At 41.8% G+C, this 22,315-nt stretch overlaps 1 protein-coding gene across 5 annotated transcripts in view; it reads left to right on the top strand.

Annotated features, from left to right (window-relative positions):
• Positions 1 to 3,646: 3,646 nt before the first annotated feature.
• Positions 3,647 to 22,315, top strand: part of ZFP1 (ZFP1 zinc finger protein) — a 41,225-nt gene continuing 22,556 nt past the window's right edge. For 2 of the 5 annotated variants that reach the window (XM_044255721.1, XM_044255719.1), the window contains exons 1-2: positions 9,876 to 9,993; positions 14,708 to 14,765. In XM_044255721.1, the coding sequence (XP_044111656.1) occupies positions 14,751 to 14,765 (15 nt within the window). In that variant the 5' untranslated portion in view covers positions 9,876 to 9,993; positions 14,708 to 14,750. Of the gene's footprint in view, positions 3,699 to 9,875; positions 9,994 to 10,506; positions 10,638 to 14,707; positions 14,766 to 22,315 lie in introns of those variants that run through there. The other 3 variants (XM_044255720.1, XM_044255722.1, XM_044255718.1) reach the window with 3 other exon arrangements.

The raw sequence follows: 22,315 nt of genomic DNA, 5'->3' as shown, positions 1-22,315 counted from the left end.
CTCTACAGAAGTCTGCACGTGAATGTTTACAGCAGCTTTATTCAAAATCTCCATAAACTCCAAATCTCCAAGATGTCCATCCAAAGGTGAATGGGTAAGCCGACCATAGTGCATTAAAACAAGAGAATACTTAGCTCCTAAAAGTCACAAAAAGACATGGAGGAATCTTAAATGCATCGTGCCAAGTAAAAGAAATCAGTCTGAAAAAAGCCACATGCTATGTAATTCCAACCATGTGACGTTCTGGAAAAGATAAAACTAGGCAGGCAGTAAAAAGACCAGTGGTTTCCAGGGACTAGAGTTGCAAGGGAGGAATACATGAACTACAGGGGATTTTTAGGGTGGTAGAACTATTCTGTATGACTTGGTAATGGTGGGTACATGACCTTACGCAATGTTCAAAACCTACAGAACTTTACAACACCAAGAGTGAACCTTACCGCAAACTAATTAAAAAAAAAAAAAAATCATTTAGGGGGTTGGAAGATCCCAGCAAAGAATGCAGGCTGTGACAGGAGGATCTAACTGTAGCTTTCTAAATGTATGAAGCAAACTCACTGAAGGAGGTAGGAGAAGGTAGTGCTGACCCAAGGAACTTTGGGAATGGAGTGTATAAGACTAAAGGCAAAAGGAACTGCCCATGTACCTAGTCAGTACCACAGAGGTACGAATTAACAGTTCTCATACAACCATACATATATGCTGGATTGATTGAATAAATTAATAAATGGGGAGAAGAGACGAGCTCCTCATGCAGAAGAATTCCAAATAAGTAATGTAGGTACTCAACCCTAGAGATAGAGAGCATAACTTCCCACTCCAAAAATGTGGACTGTTCCTAGTGACTTCCTTGCCAAGAATAAAGTATGGAGAGGGGAAAAGAAAAGAGTCACTTTGCAGTGGGGAGCTCTAACAAACACTACGTGGCCAAGGTCAACACCAACAGTCATAAATCATGTTGATAGCATGGGTTCAAGTGTATCCTCCCAAAATTCATGTCCTTCCCAAGACCTCAGAATTTGACTCTATTTGGAAATTGGGTCATTGCAGATGTAATTAGTTAAAATGGGGTGATTCTGGGGTGCCTGGGTGGCTCGGTGAGTTAAACCTCTGCCTTTGGCTTCGGTCATGATCTCGGGGTCCTGGGATCGAGTCCCGCATCAGGCTCTCTGCTCAGTAGAGAACTCGCTTTCCTGTCTCTCTCTCTGCTTGCCTCCCTGTGTACTTGTAATCTGTCAAATAAATAAATAAAATTTAAAAAAAAAGATGGGGTGATTCTGGAGTAGGGTTGGCCCTTAATTCAATATGACTTGTCTCCTTGTAAGAAGAGGAGAAGAGACATAGGGACAAGAGCTGAGAATATCATGTGACAAAGGAGGCAGGGACCAACATGCTACAGCAGGAGCCAAGGAAGCTAGGGAAACCACTGGAAGCTACAGAGAAGCAAAGAAGGATTTTTCTGTGGTTTTCAGATGTGGGATGGCCTTGCAACTTGATTTCAGACCTCCAGGCTCCAGAACCAGGAAAGAATAAATTTATGTTGCTTTAAGCCAGTTTGTGGTACTTGGTTATGACAGCCCTAGGACATTGATACAGTGCCCTTGACATGATATGATGAAAATGGTCCTTTATCTTTCCTCCCCAGAACCCATAACTCCTGTCTAATCAGGAGAAAAACACCAACATCCTACAAAAGTCCTGACTAGAACTCAAAACTGTCAGCATCATCAAAAACAAGGAAAGTCAGAGAAACAGTCACAGCCAAGAAGGGCCTATCCCTTAAGCCACTAGAGCTGCTGAAACCATTAACAACATGTGTTTCTCATAGTTCTGGAGGCCAGGAAGTCCGAGCTTTAGTTTTTCCACTTGTAAAGAAGTATTTGGACCAAAGAGACCCCACAATCCATTCTGTTTCTGGATCCACTCATGAAAAATGGGACTCTTTGATTCAACTGGTTAATTTTGTAATAATACTTGGCCCAATAGTACTAATACCCATGTCTTTTTTTTTTTTTTAAAGATTTTATTTATTTATCGGGGGGGGGGGGGGAGAGAGAGAGAGCACAGGCAGACAGAATGGCAGGCAGAGGCAGAGGGAGAAGCAAGCTCCCTGCCAAGCAAGGAGCCCGATGTGGGACTCGATCCCAGGACGCTGGGATCATGACCTGAGCCGAAGGCAGCTGCTTAACCAACTGAGCCACCCAGGCGTCCCCCCATGTCTTTTTTTTTTTTTTAAGATTTATTTATTTGAGAGAGGGAGTAGTGAGAGAATAGGAGCATGAATGGTGGAGGGAGAGGAAGAAGCAGGCTCCCGCTGAGCAGGGACCCCATTGTGGGGCCTCATCCCAGGACCCTGAGATCATGACCAGAGCCAAAGGCACAAACTTAAACCAACTGAACCACCCAGGCACCCCTCCCTATGTCTTTCTGATCCATATGAAACTATCTCTAAATCCTCTACAAAAATAATGCATCCAGTACTAAAACTTATTCAAAATGACTATGATTTTGCTTTTTCACTTTACAAACTATTCTTCATTCTGGTTTTTTATTTTTATTTTTTTTAGTTTTTGTTTTTTTAATTTAAATTCGATCAGCCAACATCTGGTACATCATTAGTTTCCCATGCAGAGTTCAAAAATTCATCAGTTGCGTATAACACAGAATGATGATTACTTTTTTTTTTAAGATTTTATTTATCTATTTGACAGAGAGAGACACAGTGAGAGTGGGAACACAAGCATAGGGAGTGGGAGAAGCAGGCTTCCCGCTGAGCAGGGGGGCTCAATCCCAGGACCCTGGGACCATGATCTGAGCCGAAGGCAGATTTTTAATGACTGAGCCACCCAGGCATCCCTGAGGATGACTTTTTTGCAGAGCCAAGAGCTGGCCAGCAGGAGAAACAAGCTAAGGGGGCAGCTCCCTCCTCTGGCATGGGTACCTCTTGTTCCCCTCTGGTGACAATAAAATGTTGGGTGGTGCTGGTAGCCACCCCCGGAGGCAAGAGGCAGCCTGCACAGGCAGCACCTGGTACCCTCAGGTGGACAGGACTATAAAATTGGATGATCTTGGCCGTGGCTGCATTTCAAGCATCATAAGTTCCTGCTCCTGTCATTCTTTTTTTTTTTTTTTTTAAGATTTTGTTTATTTATTTGACAGAGAGAAAGAGATCACAAGTAGGCAGAGAGGCAGGCAGAAAGAGAGGGGGAAGCAGGTTCCCCACTGAGCAGAGAGCCTGATGCGGGGCTCGATCCCAGGATCCTGAGATCATGACCTGAGATGAAGGCAGAGGCTTAACCCACTGAGCCACCCAGGTGCCCCATCTTTTTCATTCCTCATCTATCCCAAGCATAGTACTGGAAAGACAGAGAGAAATGAAACAGTCCCTGTATCCCCAGGGAATCCTTGGATAAAACCTTTCTAAGCCATTGGCCATGTGAGAATCCTTCACTTACCAGGGAGAAAGATAGCCTTGTCAGATGCTCAGTAAGATAGCTGGATTTTGCAAGGTTCAAGCTGTTCCATTTATGTTTAATTTACGTTTAAAAATGAAGGAACAAAAGCATGAGGTGTTTACTTTGCTCGGATTTGGGAGAATTTTTTGTGAGCTTCCTACTTTGTAATTTTGCAGGGAGCGAAAAAGAGATTGAAGGCCATTTCTCAGAGCCCCCAGACGAGGAAGGAGAAGCTGTGATCAGGTATCTTTCCCTTCCATCATCTCAGGTATGAAAGGGGGAAGCAGGTTGGCTTGCTGGGAGGAATGGAAACCAGATGGAGTGGTGTTGTCAGACACTGGGAATAACCAAGGGCATCTCCCACTAGGGGTCTGCTGATAGAGTCTTGGAATTATGATTACGGAGCCTCATACCTGATTGCAGAGTCTTGGCTCAAACCTCACCTGCTCAGTAAAGCCTTCCCTAACCACTCTGTTCCAAAATGCACCCCATCACAGCACTCCTGATAAGGTCCTCCTTAGTGGTGAATGCCACCTGACTCGATGTATATTTTGCTTTTTGTTTATTGCCTTGTCCTCCAACAGGAATGTAAGCTCACAAGGGGAGGGAGCTTTGCGTGTGGCTCACAGCTGTGTCTTCATGGGTGCCTGATAAACCTTGATTGCAGGAATGCTGAATCGAGGGGTAGAAAATAAAGACACCTGGTGGAAAAACCCGACACTGTCACTATCTTTTTTTTTTATTTTTAAAAGATTTTATTTATTTATTTGACAGAGAGAGACAGTGAGAGAGGGAACACAAGCAGCAGCAAAGGCAGAGGAAAAAGCAGGCTTCTGGCTGAGTAGAGAGCCCAGATGGGATTCAACGCCAGGACCCTAAGATCATGACCTGAGCTGAAGGCAGATGCTTAACGACAGAGCCACCCAGGTGCCCCTGTCACTAAATATCTTAGAAAAAGAATCATTTTTAGACCTGGAAAGGAGTAGGGAATTGCTATTAATATGTGGCCAAAAATTCTTCCTAAACATTGACTTTCTCAGGTTTGGAGTCCAGATAAAGGAACAGAAAGTTGTTAATTAAAATTTAACATGATCAGGAAAATCCAAATGTGGAAATTCTTCAGAAGAAACAACACTGTGTTTTCAACATATAAACGGCAAAGAAAGAAAAGATATGGATGGGGAACCTATGATATGGAGTCATTTGGATCTTGAGTTATAAAAACTTAAAGAAATATATGGTGTTTTTTAAAAGAATTGGGAAATATGAAAGCACCTGGATGGCTCAGTTGGTTAAACATCAGGCTTCCGCTCAGATCATGATCCCAGCGTCCTGGGATGGAGTCCTGGAGGGGGTTCCCTGCTCAGTGGGAGTCTGCCTCTCTCTCTCTCTGACCCTCCCAGCTGCTTGTGGGCTCTCTCTCACTCTCTCAAATAGATACATAAAATCTTAAAAAAAAAAAAATTTGGAAATATGAACAGCGACTGGATATTTGAATACCACTAAGGAAACGATGTTAATTTTTTTAGGTGTGATAATGGCACATAAAGATTGTGCTGTTAATGTAGTCTGTAGCTCCTGGGGTTTCCAGGATACTCTCAGGAAATCCAGGAGGTCAAGATTATTTTGATAATGATACTTAGACATTACTTTCTTGCAAAAGCAGTTGGAGGAAAGGGGGGCTTTCCTGGGGCCACCGCAGGATTGAAGAGAGTGGCACCCCACTGAACCAACCCTCATTGGATTCTGTGCTCTCACGTAATTCTCGAGAAGGAATGCTTGGTTTACTTAAGAATGACCTTAATGGAGGGCGCCTGGGTGGCTCAGTGGGTTAAGCCACTGCCTTCGGCTCAGCTCATGATCTCAGGGTCCTGGGATCGAGTCGTGCATCGGGCTCTCTGCTCAGTAGGGAGCCTGCTTCCCTCTCTCTCTCTCTGCCTGCCTCTCTGCCTACTTGTGATTTCTCTCTGTCAAATAAATAAATAAAATCTTTAAAAAAAAAAAAAAGAATTACCTTAATGGAGCAGTAAACATTATTAATTGTATTAAGTCTCAACCTTCCGAGCATGTCTTGTTCTTGTATTTGTTTTTAAGATTTTATTCATTTATTTGAGAGAGCACAAGCAGGGGGAGCGGCAGGCAGAGGGAGAGGGAGAAGCAGACTCTCTGCGGAGCAAGGAGCCCCACGTGAGACTTAGTCTCAGGACCCTGGAAACCACGACCTGAGCCAAAGGCAACTGAGCCACCCAGGTGCCCCGAATGTGTGTTTTTAATAATCTGATGAAACAAGAAGAATGCACAAGTATTCTGTCCCAGGCAGGGGCCGGATGATTGTCTCCAGGAAAATCACTCCTGCAGTCCTTTGAGTGGTGAGCTGAATGGGCTGCTTTTTTCATGGAACACCTTTTTTTACTGCATTGGCTGACAGTCAAACGAAGCCTGAGTGTTTGGCAGACATTTTCTCAGAAATGAATGAAAAAAAAAAAGAGAAAAAAAGAAATGAATGAAGTGAGCTGTCACTTCAAGGAAAACAACTGACTATATTTGTTGCCCAATGATAAAATGAGCTTTCAAGTGAAGATCAGAGTTTTGGCAAAGACTTGTATCTGCTTCCAAATACTTAAAGCTTTTCTGATGAGACCAGTGGTGATATTATTGCTGTCCTTTGACACTATGTAATGAAATCTATTAACACTTGAAAGATCTTCATGACTCAGTGAGCCAGTTATTTTTCAAATGCTCGTTTTCTCTCTCTCTCAAATAAAACAATAAAATCTTTAAAAAATAAATAACTTATTTATTTATTTATTTGAGAGAGAGAAAGCACACGCGGTGGGGGGGAGGGTCAGAGAGAAGGGGAGGAGCAGACTCCCTGCTGAGCAGGAAGCCCAACGCAGGGCTTTGTCCCAGGACCCCAGGATCACTACCTGAGCTGAAGGCAGACGTTTAACCAACTGAGCCACCCAGGGGCCCCCAGTGGATTTTAATATAACAGTACAAAATTCATTGATATGCAATGTGGAAACACCTGGATGCCTTCCTCGGCTGAGCAGTTGGTTGAATAGTTGCTTTCAGCTGAGGTCATAACTCCAGGGTCCTGGGATGGAGCCCGCAACCGGCTCCTTGCTCAGCAGGAAGCCTGCTTGTGCGTGCTTTCTCTTTCTCTCTCTCTCTCTGACAAATAAATAAAATCTTTAAAAAAAAAAAAAGGCACAAATAAAAATGCAATGTTTTCCAAAAAGCATTCTCTACACTTGTCCTTTATTCCTAAGAGGAAATTAATAGAAAATAATGTGGTTTTGAATTTTTCAAGCTCTTCAGAAACAGTCCACACTACACAGTATTCTGTTGTTAAGCATAAGGCATAGGAGAAATTATTTTGTGTGTGCATATGGGGGATGGGTTCTTCCCTTTTTGTATATTCCAGTAGTCTTTTCAAAATACACCCCAAAGTTTTTTTTATTATTTTGTGTAATACATGTTTATATCTATTAGCTAGTCTTTTTATTTTATTTTAAAGATTTTATTTATTTATTTGACAGAGATCACAAATAGGCAGAGAAGCAGGCAGAGAGAGAGGAGGAAGCAGGCTCCCAGCTGAGCAGAGAGCCCGATGTGGGGCTCCATCTCAGGACCCTGGGATCATGACCTGAGCCAAAGGCAGAGGCTTTAACACACTGAGCCACCCAGGCTCCCCATCCAGTTTATTTTTTAAAATTCTGATAAAATGTATATAACATGGGGCGCCTGGGTGAGCCCTGCATCAGGCTCTCTGCTCAGCGGGGAGCCTGCTTCCTCCCCCCCCCCCCCCCCCCCCGGCTGACTCCCCACCCCCCCCACCCCCGGCTGACTCTCTGCCTACTTGTGATCTCTGTCTGTCAAATAAATAAATAAAATCTTTAAAAAATAAAATATACGTAACATGAAATTTACCTTTTTTTTTTAAAAGATTTTATTTATTTATTTGACAGAGAGATCACAGTAGGCAGAGAGGCAGGCAGAGAGAGGGGAAGGGAAGCAGGCCCCCTGCTGAGCAGAGAGGCCGATGCGGGACTCGATCCCAGGACCCTGAGATCATGACCTGAGCTGAAGGCAGCGGCCCAACCCACCGAGCCACCCAGGCGCCCTGAAATTTACCATTTTAACCATTCCAAGCATACAATTCAGTGGCATTAAACATATTCACAATGTTGTATAGCCACCAGCTTTATCTCTTTTTCTTTTAAGATTATTTATTTTTTGAGAGAGAGTGTGGAAGCAGGGCTGGAGGGGCAGAGGGAGAGAGAGAAGTTCAAGCAGGCTCTGTGCCACCAAGCACAACCTGGAGATCATAACCTGAGTGGAAATCCTGAGTCTGGCACTCAACCAACAGCCACCCAAGCACCCCATCACTATCTCTTTTAAGAACTTTTTCATCATCCCACACATTGTCCCCATGCCTCCCTTCCTCTAGGCCTTGGTAATCTCTATTCTACTTTCTCTATGAATTTACTTAGTCTAGATACTTCCTGTAAGTGGAATTACACAATCTTGGCTTAAGTCACTTAGCATATCTTCAGTGTTCAGCCATGTTGCGCCATGGGTCAGAACTTCATTCTTTTTTTGGCTGAATGATATTGCATCATACATATATACCACGTTGATTTATCCATTCTTTTGTTGGTGGGCACTTGGGTTCTTCCTACTGTTTGCCTATTGTGAATACTGCCACCATGAATATTGATGTCTTTTTGAAATCATATATTGTTTTAATTAAAAACTAGTTGTTACCACTACACACCTATTAGAATGGCCAAAATCCACAACAGTGACAATACCAAATGCTGACAAGGATGTGGAGCAAAGTGAATTCTCATTCACTGCTGGTGGGAATGCAAAATGGCACAGCCACTTTGAAAGACACTTTGACAGTTTCTTACAAAATGAAACAAACTCCTCCCATATGAGCTAGCAATTATACTCCTTAGTGCTTACCCAAATAAGTTATTTTATTTCCACACAACCCTCCGCACATGAATGTTTATAGCAGCTTTATTCGTAATTTTCAAAACTTGGAAGCAATTTGGGACACCTGGATGGCTTAAAACAAAACAAGACAAAATGAAACTTTAAAAAAATGAACTACCAAGCCATGAAAAGATATACAGGAACTTCTAATGCATATTTCTAAGTGCAAGAAGCTCATCTGAAAAGGCTACATTCTATATGATTCCAACTATACTAAACTATGCACATGTAAATATCAGTGTTTTCCAGGGGTTCGGGGAGAAGGAGGAAGGAATGACTAGAAGGAACACAGGGGACGAAAAACTATTCCATATGATATTATAGTGGTGGATAGATGTCATTATGTATAATACTTTATATATACATATCAAAATCTATAGAATGTACAACATGAAGAGCGAATCCTAAAGTAAACAACATGAAGAGTGAAACTGTGTCAATGGGCATTTCATTATAACAAATTTACCACTGTGGTTAGGGGATGTTGATAGTGGAGGAGACTATGCAGGTTCAGGGGCAAGTGGTGTGCAGAAATTCTCTGTACATTCTCCTCAAATTTTCCTGTGCACATAAATCTGCCCTAAAAAATAAAGACAGAAGAAGCTAGTTGCAGCCTGTGATATCTTTATGGCCAATTTTTTTTCTTTTTTCTTTTTTTTTTGCTTAAAAAAAAAAAGGATTTCATTTTTAAGTAATCTCTGCACCCAATGTGGGGCTTGAACCCATAACCCCAAGATCAAGAGTTGCACGCTTGGGATGCCTGGGTGGCTCAGTGGGTTAAGCCTCTGCTTCCAGCACAGGTCATGATCTCAGGGTCCTAGGATCGAGGCCCGCACGGGGCTCTCTGCTCAGCAGGGAGCCTGCTTCCCCCTCTATCTCTGCCTGCCTCTCTGCCTACTTGTGATCTCTGTCAAATAAATAAAAATAAAATCTTAAAAAAAAAAAAAAAGAGTTGCATGCTTCACGGACTGAGCCAGCTAGGCACCCCTGGCCAATTTTATTTTTTAAAAATCACGAAGGTATGAATTTAATGTTACACACGGCTATCTTTGAAAAATTATAGATATTTATTTTATACATATTTTCTAATTAGTTACCATAGATTACCTATGTAATCTTTGAAAGCCAGGTTTTTATATTTTGGGGGAGGTGGTGGTTGTAATTCATAACCCTTTCTGCGGGAAATGAACAGTTCAGGCGGGGGATTATCGCCTCCGCCAGGGATTATTTCCGTCAGGCTCAAACCACCCGCCAAACTAGAAACCTTCCTTAGGAGTCCCTACAGCGGCACGCCCAAAGACTTATGGGAAATGTAGTCCCGGAATTTGATGAACCACCCCTCAGAGGACCCTGGGACGGCCAGCAGCGCTTGCATCTGCGCATGTGCAATGCTGCGAGCGCGCCGGTGGCTGCCCTTCCCCCACCTCCTGCCGCGAGTGGGTGACAGGGCCCCGGTCTCCGCGCGTCTTCGCCGACTCGCTCCCTGACCCGGCTAGGCACTGAGCCACAAGTGGAGGCTGTGCCCCTCCAGGTATGAAGGTGGCTCCCACGCAGCTCTGCGAGGCCTGGGGGCTGAGGGGAAGGAGTTGAGGGATGGGCTCCTGTCTGTGCGGGGTGGGAGCCCAAACTTCCGCGACTCGAAGGCGGCGACGAACCCTCGGGGCGGCGTCGGGGGCCGCCTGGCGTTGTTCTCCGCGCGGGGCTGGCGAGACTCGCCTGGCCGGACGTGCGGGGGCGGAGACGGAGGCTGGGGGGGCGGCGGCGAGGGCTCGCCTTCCTCCCTTTGTCAAAAGAAGCGCCGCCGACCGGCCGCAAGTGTCTCTTGCCGCGCGGGAGCGAGTCCGGAAGCTCGCGCGGGTGCGCGCGTGACCAGGCCCCGGGGACGCGGGGCGAGGCAGGAGGCGGGGCCGGACACACCTGGCGGCGCCGGGAAGGCGCGTGCGGCGTGCAGGAGCCTCGCCAGGTGCAGGGAGGAATGAAAGCCCCGGCAAGTTACCTGAGGCACACCGGGTTCCTAATAAGAGCTCTGACCTCTTATTTTCAGCCAAATCTTCCTCTGATCCTTACACCTGGCCTGCGACGCCGCTAGTGTCTCAGTTGCAACCGGAGGGAAAAGGGAGGCTCAGATGGGTGAAGACCCGAGATCATACAGCCAGCCAGTACCTTGTGTAAATGGCACGTTTTTTTTCCATTTGCCTTTTGATTTCGCTCACTGATAGTTTTGCCATGCAGGCGTTTTGAATTTCTCTGTTGTAGAATTTACTGCTGTTCCCTTGTATGACGTCCAGAAACGTTGACCACTTTGAGATTATGCAGGTTGACTTATGATTCCCACTATACTTTAGAATCAGTTGTATTTTTAAAAAAATCTGCCCGTATTTTATTATTCAATTAATGGCTGCATTTAATGAGGAGGAATGGACTCCTTTATGATACTGGGTCTTATTGTAGGCCTTCCCAGTGTTCAAGTCCTGTTTTGTTTTGTCCCCTTCAGGGCACTTGATAATTACAGTTTGTCGTTTTTTCAGCTTTATTCTTATGTAGTATTTTATTGAAGATGTAATCATTTTTCCATTATTTCATATGTTTTCTCTTGCTTTTGTTCATATTTTCCACTGTTCTTATTTTGTATCTTGGGACTTCTCCCCTTTTTGTTTTTGCCTCCTTTATTGTGGTAGCTAACGGTTATTTTTATTATTAATAATAGCTTTAATATCTGTAGCATCTGTAGTAGTGTCTACTCCGTCATTTTTTATCTTGGAAATTGGTGTCCTTTTTTTTTTTCACTTTTGGCCAGTTTGCCTGGAGGTTTTTCATTATTATTGATGATTTCAAATAACCAGCTTTTTGGTTTTATTCAATTTCTCTGTTTTTCTGTTTTGAGTTTTTTTTTTTTTTTTAAAGATTTTATTTATTTGAGGGCGCCTGGGTGGCTCAGTGGGTTAAGCCGCTGCCTTCGGCTCAGGTCATGATCTCAGGGTCCTGGGATCGAGGCCCGCATCGGGCTCTCTGCTCAGCAGGAAGCCTGCTTCTCTCTCTCTGCCTGCCTCTCCATCTACTTGTGATTTCTCTCTGTCAAATAAATAAATAAAATCTTAAAAAAAAAAAAATTAAAAAAAAAAGATTTTATTTATTTGACAGAGAGAAATCACAAGTAGGCAGAGAGGCAGGCACAGAGAGAGAGGGAAGCAGGCTCCCTGCTGAGCAGAGAGCCCGATGCGGGACTCGATCCCAGGACCCTGAGATCATGACCTGAGCCGAAGGCAGCGGCTTAACCACTGAGCCACCCAGGCGCCCTATTTTGAGGTTTTTTTAAAAATTTCTATGCTTACCTTTATTATTTCCTTTCTTATGTTTGCTTTGGGTTTAATTTCCTTTTTTTTCTGATTTCTTAAGGGGGAAGCTGAGATCATTGATGAAAAACTTCTTTTCTGATACAAATAGTGTAATGTAGTGGTTTTTAAATTTTTCAGGATTTTATTTGTCAGAGAGAAAGCATAAGTAGGGAGGGTAGCAGGCAGAGGGAGAAGCAGTCTCTTTGCTGAGCAAGGAGCCCAATGCAGGACTCTATTCTAGGACCCCAGGATTATGACTGGAGGTGAGGGCAGAGGCTTAATTGACTGAGCCACACAGGTGTCCCTAATGCAGTGTTTATAGTTACAGTTAATATAGTTAATAGTTTAATGCTGTATTACTACTTCAGCTATGTCCCTCAAATTTTGTTATGTTGTGCTTTCACTTCCATTTAGTTCTTTGATTTTTTAAACTTTTCCTTGTGACTTTTAACCCGTTGGCTATTTAGAATTCTGTTTACACAGCTTGCATGGAGCACTGGGTGTGGTGAAAAAATAATGAATACTGTTTTTCTGAAAATAAATAAATTGGGAGGAAAAAAAAAAAACTGTTTAATTTCCAAATATTTGGAAGGAAGGAATTTCCAGATCTCTTTCCATTAATTGATTTTTAGTTTAATTCTGTCCGGGAATATACTTTGTTACAAACTTCAGTTCTTTAAAATTTGAGGTTTGTTGGGTGCCTGGGTGGCTCAGTGGGTTGAGCCGCTGCCTTTGTCTCAGGTCTTGCTTCATGTATTTTGAAGTTGGTAGCTACAATATATTTAGGATTGTTAGGTCTTCTGGTCATTTGACACAATAATCAGGTGTTATCTATCACATCTATCTATTGATCAGGTGATATCTATAATACCACTCTCTGGTAATATTATTTTGAAGCCTACTCCATTTGATATTAATATAATCACTCTAGCTTTCTTTTCATTAGTGTTCACAAAGCATATCTTTTTCATACTTTTACTTTTTTTTAAAGATTTTTATTCGTTCTAGAGAGGGACAGAGAAGGATCATGTGGGGGGGAGGGGAAGCATAGGGAGAAGGACAAGCAGACTCTGCTCAGCATGGAGCCCCATGTGGGGCTTCATCTTTGGTCCCCGAGATTGTGACCTGAGCCTAAACTAAGAGTCAGACAAAGACAATGTGTCAGTCAAGCGCCCCCATCCTTTTACTTTTGATCTAGCTATGTTTTTATGTTTCAAACTGTGTATCAACAGCACATAGTTTGGCCTTGATTTTTTTTTTTTCCAGTTGGACAGCCTCTGTCATTTCATTGGTGTATTTATACCAATTATCAGTGTGGTTTGATTAAAACCTACTGTCTTGCTAGTTTTTTCTACTTGTCCTATTTGGTTTTTGTTCCTATTTTCTTCCTTTTCTACTTTTGGATTAATGGGTACTTTTATGATTTCATTTTTTCCCTCCACTACTGGCTTATAATTTATATGTCTTAAAAAATTTTTTTTGTGGTTGCTCTAGAGTTTATAATGTAAATCTGGAGTTAATTCACAGTGGACCTTTAAGTAATATTATACTGCTTTATATATAAGATTATATATATATATATACTCCCAATTCATCATCCCATCTTTTGTGCTATTGTCATGTATTTTGCCTATGCCGTAAGCCCTCGAAACTACTTTTTGACAAATCAGTTATCCTTTAGAGTGATTAAAAGTAAGAAAAGGTTCCTTTAGAGTCATCTTTATTTTAACTACTCCCAGAGATCTTTATTTCTTTGTGTAGATCTAGGTTTTTGTCTGGTTTTATCATATTCCTTCTACCTGAAGAACTGCTTTAAATATTTTGTGTAGTACAAGTCTGCTGGTAATGAGTTCTCTATGTTTTTGTTTGTTCAAAAAGGTTTGGATTTCAGTTTCATTTTTTGAAGAATATATTTGCTGGGTATAGAATACTGGGTTGATAGATGCCCCCCTCCCCCCTTTTAAAGTACTTTACAGATGTCACTGCATTATCTTCTGGCTTGTATAGTTTCTAAGGAAAAATTGGCTGTGACCCTTTATCTTGGTCCTCTATATAATGTGTCAGTTTTCCCTTTGGCTACTTTCAAGACTTTCTCTTTAACCTCAGTTGTCAGTGGTTTGAATATGTTGTGTTGCATATGGTTTGGCTTGCTATTTATCCTATTTGGATAAATTATTTGAGCTTCTTGGATCTATCGTTGGTATCATTCCTTTTTTTGGAGAATTCTCAGTCATTATGTCTTCAAAACTTCTGTCCCAATCTCTCTTCTCCTTTTGGGATTCCAGTGACGTGTTTGTTAGGCTGATTGATACTGTACCACAGCCTTTGGATTCTCTAATTTTTCATTCTGCTTTGTCTTTGTGTTTCATTTGGGTAATTTATTTATTTATTTATTTAAGATTTTATTTATTTATTTGACAGAGAGAGATCACAAGTAGATGGAGAGGCAGGCAGAGAGAGAGAGAGGGAAGCAGGCTCCCCGCCGAGCAGAGAGCCCGATGCGGGCCTCGATCCCAGGACCCTGAGATCATGACCTGAGCCGAAGGCAGCGGCTTAACCCACTGAGCCACCCAGGCGCCCCTGGGTAATTTATTTTTAAAAAGGATTTATTTATTTGAGAGAGAGAGAGACTGTGAATAGGGGGAGGGCAGAGGGGGAGAGAGAGAGAATCCTAAAGCAGATTCCCTGCTTTATCAAGAATCAGGAGTCAGCTGCTCAACTGATTGAGCCACCCAAGTACCCCCTTTCTGTCCATTCTGAAGAGGCAAGGGACTATCCCAGTAGGTGGTGTTTCCCCCAGTGATATGTAAAGCTCTATAAACTACTGTTTGTAGGGATTGTAGGGGTTTGTAGGGGTTCTAAGGCAGATCACATCACTAATAACAATATCTTCCTTTTTCTCTCTTCCAGTTCTGCCTTCATAGTTCTGGCCTTCACCCAAATACTGCAAAAAATGAACAAATCCCAGGTGAGTTGATTGTTTTTCCCAACTTTATTTTTCAGTGCATCTGAGGAAGTTTATAAGGACCCAGAGAAAGGTGAAATAGAATAGAAAGGAAAACAGTAAGAATGGTTGATCAATACTAGCAGCCAAAAAGCAAACGAGTTGTCTTGAATTGATTATGTGAGTGTTATGTCCTTGGTTCTCTGGTATTAGTTCTGAATAAATTTTATGGACCTTCACATAAATGGTGTTTTGGACAACATCCCCAGACATTGTGGATTTATCAGTTTGTCTCTGGTTGTTTTTTTTTTGTTTGTTTTTAATAAATTTTTTTATTTTTTATAAATATATATTTTTATCCCCAGGGATACAGGTCTGTGAATCACCAGGTTTACACACTTCACAGCACTCACCAAAGCACATACCCTCCCCAATGTCCATAACCCCACCCCCTTCTCCCAACTCCCCTCCCCCCAGCAACCCTCAGTTTGTTTTGTGAGATTAAGAGTCATTTATGGTTTGTCTCCCTCCCAATCCCATCTTGTTTCATTTATTCTTCTCCTACCCACTTAAGCCCCCATGTTGCATCACCACTTCCTCATATCAGGGAGATCATATGATAGTTGTCTTTCTCCGCTTGACTTATTTCGCTGAGCATGATACGCTCTAGTTCCACCCATGTTGTCACAAATGGCAAGATTTCATTTCTTTTGATGGCTGCATAGTATTCCATTGTGTATATATACCACATCTTCTTTATCCATTCATCTGTTGATGGACATCTAGGTTCTTTCCATAGTTTGGCTATTGTGGACATTGCTGCTATAAACATTTGGGTGCACGTGCCCCTTTGGATCACTACGTTTGTATCTTTAGGGTAAATACCCAGTAGTGCTATTGCTGGGTCATAGGGCAGTTCTATTCTCAACATTTTGAGGAACCTCCATGCTGTTTTCCAGAGTGGTTGCACCAGCTTGCATTCCCACCAACAGTGTAGGAGGGTTCCCCTTTCTCCGCATCCTCGCCAGCATCTGTCATATCCTGACCTGTTGATTTTAGCCATTCTGACTGGTGTGAGGTGATATCTCATTGTGGTTTTGATTTGTATTTCCCTGATGCCGAGTGATATGGAGCACTTTTTCATGTGTCTGTTGGCCATCTGGATGTCTTCTTTACAGAAACGTCTGTTCATGTCCTCTGCCCATTTCTTGATTGGATTATTTGTTCTTTGGGTGTTGAGTTTGTTAAGTTCTTTATAGATTTTGGACACTAGTCCTTTATCTGATATGTCATTTGCAAATATCTTCTCCCATTCTGTCAGTTGTCTTTTGATTTTGTTAACTGTTTCCTTTGCTGTGCAAAAGCTTTTGATCTTGATGAAATCCCAATAGTTCATTTTTGCCTTTGCTTCCCTTGCCTTTGGCGATGTTCCTAGGAAGATGTTGCTGCGGCTGAGGTCGAAGAGGTTGCTGCCTGTGTTCTCCTCAAGGATTTTGATGGATTCCTTTCTCACATTGAGGTCCTTAATCCATTTTGAGTCTATTTTTGTGTGTGGTGTAAGGAAATGGTCCAATTTCATTTTTCTGCACGTGGCTGTCCAATTTTCCAAACACCATTTATTAAAGAGGCTGTCTTTTTTCCATTGGACATTCTTTCCTGCTTTATCAAAGATTAGTTGACCATAGAGTTGAGGGTCTATTTCTGGACTCTCTATTCTGTTCCATTGATCTATGTGTCTGTTTTTGTGCCAGTACCATGCTGTCTTTTATTTATTTATTTATTTATTTATTTATTTTTATTTATTTATTTTTTACCATGCTGTCTTGATGATGACAGCTTTGTAATAGAGCTTGAAGTCCGGAATTGTGATGCCACCAACTTGGGCTTTCTTTTTCAATATCCCTTTGGCTATTCGAGGTCTTTTCTGGTTCCATATAAATTTTAGGATTATTTGTTCCAATTCTTTGAAAAAGATGGATGGTACTTTGATAGGAATTGCATTAAATGTGTAGATTGCTTTAGGTAGCATAGACATTTTCACAATATTTATTCTTCCAATCCAGGAGTATGGAACATTTTTCCATTTCTTTGTGTCTTCCTCAATTTCTTTCATGAGTACTTTATAGTTTTCTGAGTATAGATTCTTAGCCTCTTTGGTTAGGTTTATTCCTAGGTATCTTATGGTCTGGGGTGCAATTGTAAATGGGATTGACTCCTTAGTTTCTCTTTCTTCTGTCTTGTTGTTGGTGTAGAGAAGTGCAACTGATTTCTGTGCATTGATTTTTATATCCTGACACTTTACTGAATTCCTGTACAAGTTCTAGCAGTTTTGGAGTGGAGTCTTTTGGGTTTTCCACATATAGTATCATATCATCTGCGAAGAGTGATAGTTTGACTTCTTCTTTGCCGATTTGGATGCCTTTAATTTCCTTTTGTTGTCTGATTGCTGAGGCTAGGACTTCTAGTACTATGTTGAATAGCAGTGGTGATAATGGACATCCTTGCCGTGTTCCTGACCTTAGCGGAAAAGCTTTCAGTTTTTCTCCATTGAGAATGATATTTGCGGTGGGTTTTTCATAGATGGCTTTGATGATATTGAGGTATGTGCCCTCTATCCCTACACTTTGAAGAATTTTGATCAGGAAGGGATGCTGTACTTTGTCAAATGCTTTTTCAGCATCTATTGAGAGTATCATATGGTTCTTGTTCTTTCTTTTATTGATGTGTTGTATCACATTGACTGATTTGCGGATGTTGAACCAACCTTGCAGCCCTGGAATAAATCCCACTTGGTCGTGGTGAATAATCCTTTTAATGTACTGTTGAATCCTATTGGCTAGTATTTTGGTGAGAATTTTCGCATCTGTGTTCATCAAGGATATTGGTCTATAGCTCTCTTTTTTGATGGGATCCTTGTCTGGTTTTGGGATCAAGGTGATGTTGGCCTCATAAAATGAGTTTGGAAGTTTTCCTTCCATTTCTATTTTTTGGAACAGTTTCAGGAGAATAGGAATTAGTTCTTCTTTAAATGTTTGGTAGAATTCCCCCGGGAAGCCGTCTGGCCCTGGGCTTTTGTTTGTTTGGAGATTTTTAATGACTGTTTCAATCTCCTTACTGGTTATGGGTCTGTTCAGGCTTTCTATTTCTTCCTGGTTCAGTTGTGGTAGTTTATATGTTTCTAGGAATGCATCCATTTCTTCCAAATTGTCAAATTTGTTGGCGTAGAGTTGCTCATAGTATGTTCTTATAATTGTTTGTATTTCTTTGGTGTTAGTTGTGATCTCTCCTCTTTCATTCATGATTTTATTTATTTGGGTCCTTTCTCTTTTCTTTTTGATAAGTCTGGCCAGGGGTTTATCAATTTTATTAATTCTTTCAAAGAACCAGCTCCTAGTTTCGTTGATTTGTTCTATTGTTTTTTTGGTTTCTATTTCATTGATTTCTGCTCTGATCTTTATGATTTCTCTTCTCCTGCTGGGCTTAGGGTTTCTTTCTTGTTCTTTTTCCAGCTCCTTTAGGTGTAGGGTTAGGTTGTGTACCTGAGACCTTTCTTGTTTCTTGAGAAAGGCTTGTACCGCTATATATTTTCCTCTCAGGACTGCCTTTGTTGCGTCCCACAGATTTTGCACCATTGTGTTTTCATTATCATTTGTTTCCATGATTTTTTTCACTTCTTCTTTAATTTCCCGGTTGACCCATTCATTCTTTAGAAGGATGCTGTTTAGTCTCCATGTATTTGGGTTCTTTCCAAACTTCCTCTTGTGGTTGAGTTCTAGCTTCACAGCATTGTGGTCTGGAAAATATGCAGGGAATGATCCCAATCTTTTGATACCGGTTGAGTCCTGATTTAGGACCGAGGATGTGATCTATTCTGGAGAATGTTCCATGTGCACTAGAGAAGAATGTATATTCTGTTGCTTTGGAATGAAATGTTCTGAATATATCTGTGATGTCCATCTGGTCCAGTGTGTCGTTTAAGGCCCTTATTTCCTTGCTGATCTTTTACTTGGATGATCTGTCCATTTCGGTGAGGGGAGTGTTAAAGTCCCCTACTATTATTGTATTATTGTTGATGTGTTTCTTTGATTTTGTTATTAATTGGTTTATATAGTTGGCTGTTCCCACGTTGGGGGCATAGATATTTAAAACTGTTAGATCTTCTTGTTGGATAGACCCTTTGAGTATGATATAGTGTCCTTCCTCATCTCTTATTATAGTCTTTGGCTTAAAATCTAATTGATCTGATATAAGGATTGCCACTCCTGCTTTCTTCTGATGTCCATTAGCATGGTAAATTCTTTTCCATCCCCTCACTTTAAATCTGGAGGTGTCTTCGGGCTTAAAATGAGTTTCTTGGAGGCAACATATAGATGGGTTTTGTTTTTTTATCCATTCTGATACCCTGTGTCTTTTGATTGGGGCATTTAGCCCATGAACGTTCAGGGTAACTATTGAGAGATATGAATTTAGTGCCATTGTATTGCCTGTAAAGTGACTGTTACTGTATATTGTTTCTGTTCCTTTCTGATCTACCACTTGTAGGCTCTCTCTTTGCTTAGAGGACCCCTTTCAATATTTCCTGTAGAGCTGGTTTGGTGTTTGCAAATTCTTTCCGTTTTTGTTTGTCCTGGAAGCTTTAAAATCTCTCCTTCTATTTTCAATGATAGCCTAGCTGGATATAGTATTCTTGGCTGCATGTTTTTCTCATTTAGTGCTCTGAAAATATCATGCCAGCTCTTTCTGGCCTGACAGGTCTCTGTGGATAAGTCAGCTGCCAATCTAATATTTTTACCATTGTATGTTACAGACTTCTTTTCCCGGGCTGCTTTCAGGATTTTCTCTTTGTCACTAAGACTTGTAAATTTTACTATTAGGTGACGTGGTGTGGGCCTATTCTTATTGATTTTGAGGGGCGTTCTCTGAACCTCCTGAATTTTGATGCTCGTTCCCTTTGCCATATTGGGGAAATTCTCCCCAATAATTCTCTCCAGTATACCTTCTGCTCCCCTCTCTCTTTCTTCTTCTTCTGGAATCCCAATTATTCTGATGTTGTTTCGTCTTATGGTGTCACTTATCTCTCAAATTCTGCCCTCGTGGTCCAGTAGCTGTTTGTCCCTCTTTTGCTCAGCTTCTTTATTCTCTGTCATTTGGTCTTCTAGATCACTAATTCTTTCTTCTGCCTCATTTATCCTAGCAGTGAGAGCCTCCATTTTTTATTGCACCTCATTAATAGCTTTTTTGATTTCAACTTGGTTAGATTTTAGTTCTTTTATTTCTCCAGAAAGGGCTTTTATATCTCCCGAGAGGGTTTCTCTAATATCTTCAATGCCTTTTTCAAGCCCGGCTAGAACCTTGAGAATTGTCATTCTGAATTCTAGATCTGACATATTGCCAATGTCTGTATTAATTAGGTCCCTAGCCTTCGGTACTGCCTCTTGTTCTTTTTTTTGTGGTGAATTTTTCCGCCTTGTCATTTTGTCTAGATAAGAGTATATGAAGGAGCAAGTAAAATACTAAAAGGGTGGCAACAACCCCAGGAAAATATGCTTTAACCAAATCAGAAGAGAACCCAGATCGTGAGGGGAGAGAAAGGGGATAAAAAGAGGTTCAAAAAAAAAGAAAAAAAAAAAAAAAGGAATTTAAAAAAAGAAAACGAAAAAAGAAAAGTATGAAAAAGAAAAAATATATATATTAGATAAACTAGTTAAAAAAAGTTAAAAATGAAAAGGGTAAAAGTTAAAAAAATTTTTAAAAAATTTTTAAAAATTAAAAAAAATTTTAAAAATTTAGCAGAAGTAGAGAAAAAAATGAAAAAGAAAAAAATTACTTTAACTGCAAGACTAAAAAATCACAGGCAGAAAGCCATGAGTTCCGTGCTTTGCTTTCTCCTCCTCTGGAATTCTGCTGCTCTCCTTGGTATTGAAACCGCACTCCTTGGTAGGTGAACTTGGTCTTGGCTGGATTTCTTGTTGATATTCTGGGGGAGGGGCCTGGTGTAGTGATCTCAAGTGTCTTTGCCCCAGGCGGAATTGCACCGCCCTTACCAGGGGCCGGGCTGAGTGATCTGCTCGGCTTTGCTTTCAGGAGCTTTTGTTCCCTGAGCGCTTTCCGCTTTCCGTAGAGTTCCGGAGGACGGGAATACAAATGGCAGCCTCCTGGTCTCCGGCCCGGAGGAGCCGATAGCCCAGGGCCCCACTCCTCAGTGCGCCCTCAGAGAACAGCACCCAGTAATTCCCGTCTGCCTGACCTCCGGCCGCGTTCCGAGCTCACCGAGCCTGCGACCGATTCAAGGCAACTTCGAGCTTTGAGCTTACTGTCGGCTCTGTCTCTGCAGCCGGCTTTCTCGCTCCAATACCCGCAAGCTCTGCAACACTCAGACACCCCTGATCCTTCTGTGACCCCGCGGGACCTGAGGCCACGCTGAACCCGCGTGGGTTTCGCCCCGGTTTAGCCTCTGGAGCGATGTCCCTCAGCGGAACCGACTTTTAAAAGTCCTGATTTTGTGCTCCGTTGCTCCGCCGCTTGCCGGGAGCCGGCCCCTCCCCCCGGGGTCTATCTTCCCGTTGCTTTGGATTCACTTCTCCGCCAGTCCTACCTTTCACAAAGTGATTGTTTTTCAGTTTCTAGAATTGCTGTTCTTCTTCTCTTCGATCTGCTGATGGATTTGCAGGTGTTTGCAATCTTTAGATAAGCTCTCTAGCTGATCTCCTGCTAGCTGAATTATTCTCAGCCTGCTACTTCTCCACCATCTTTGTCTCTGGTTGTTTTATATCGCATTCTTCACTGCAAATGCAGGGTTTTGTGTGTATTTTATTTTTTCAATCAAATTAGTATGATGCCAAAGAATTCAGTAAATCTCTGGGTGTGTATTTAAATTCTCCAATAGCCTCCACGAGTGCTACTGTCATTACTTTCTTGACTAGCTTTCCAGAGTTTATATGTACCTATTTATACAAGTCCACGTTTAGGTTATTTTAAGATAGCATATTAATTGTGCTGGTTTGTTTATATGTGGTTTTTTTTAAAGTTTTTTTTTTGTTTGTTTTTGTTTTTGTTTTTTTTTTTTGAGAGGGTAAGTGAGAGAGGGAACACAATGAGAGGGAGTGGCAGAGGGAGAAGCAGGTCCACACTGCACAGGGAGCCCAATGTGGGGCTCAATCCCAGGACCCCAGGATCATGATCCAAGCTGAAGGCAGATGCTTAACTATCTGAGCCACCCACGTGCCCTATATGAGTTTTATTTTGTTTTTACTTAATACACTTCAAGGTTTTTTCTTTTTTTTTTAAAGATTTTATTTATTCATTTGACAGAGAGAGGGGGATGACACAAGTAGGGAGAGTGGGGAGGAAGAAGCAGGCTTCCCACTGAGCAGGGAGCCCAATGCAGGGCTTGATCCCAGGATCCTGGGATCATGACCCGAGCCAAAGGCAAATGCTTAATGACTGAGGCCCTTCTAGACTTCATTTTTTTAGAGCAGTTTGAATTTACAGAAGATGTGAGCAAAAAGTAGAGTTCCCATATACTCCTTCACTCCTTCCACACAGTTTACCCTTATTAACATCTTGCATTAATG

This window comes from Neovison vison, chromosome 7 (genome assembly GCF_020171115.1).
Source record: "Neovison vison isolate M4711 chromosome 7, ASM_NN_V1, whole genome shotgun sequence".
In the NCBI taxonomy this organism is placed as follows: Eukaryota; Metazoa; Chordata; class Mammalia; order Carnivora; family Mustelidae; genus Neogale; species Neogale vison.
This window is presented reverse-complemented; position numbering and strand designations above follow the sequence as displayed.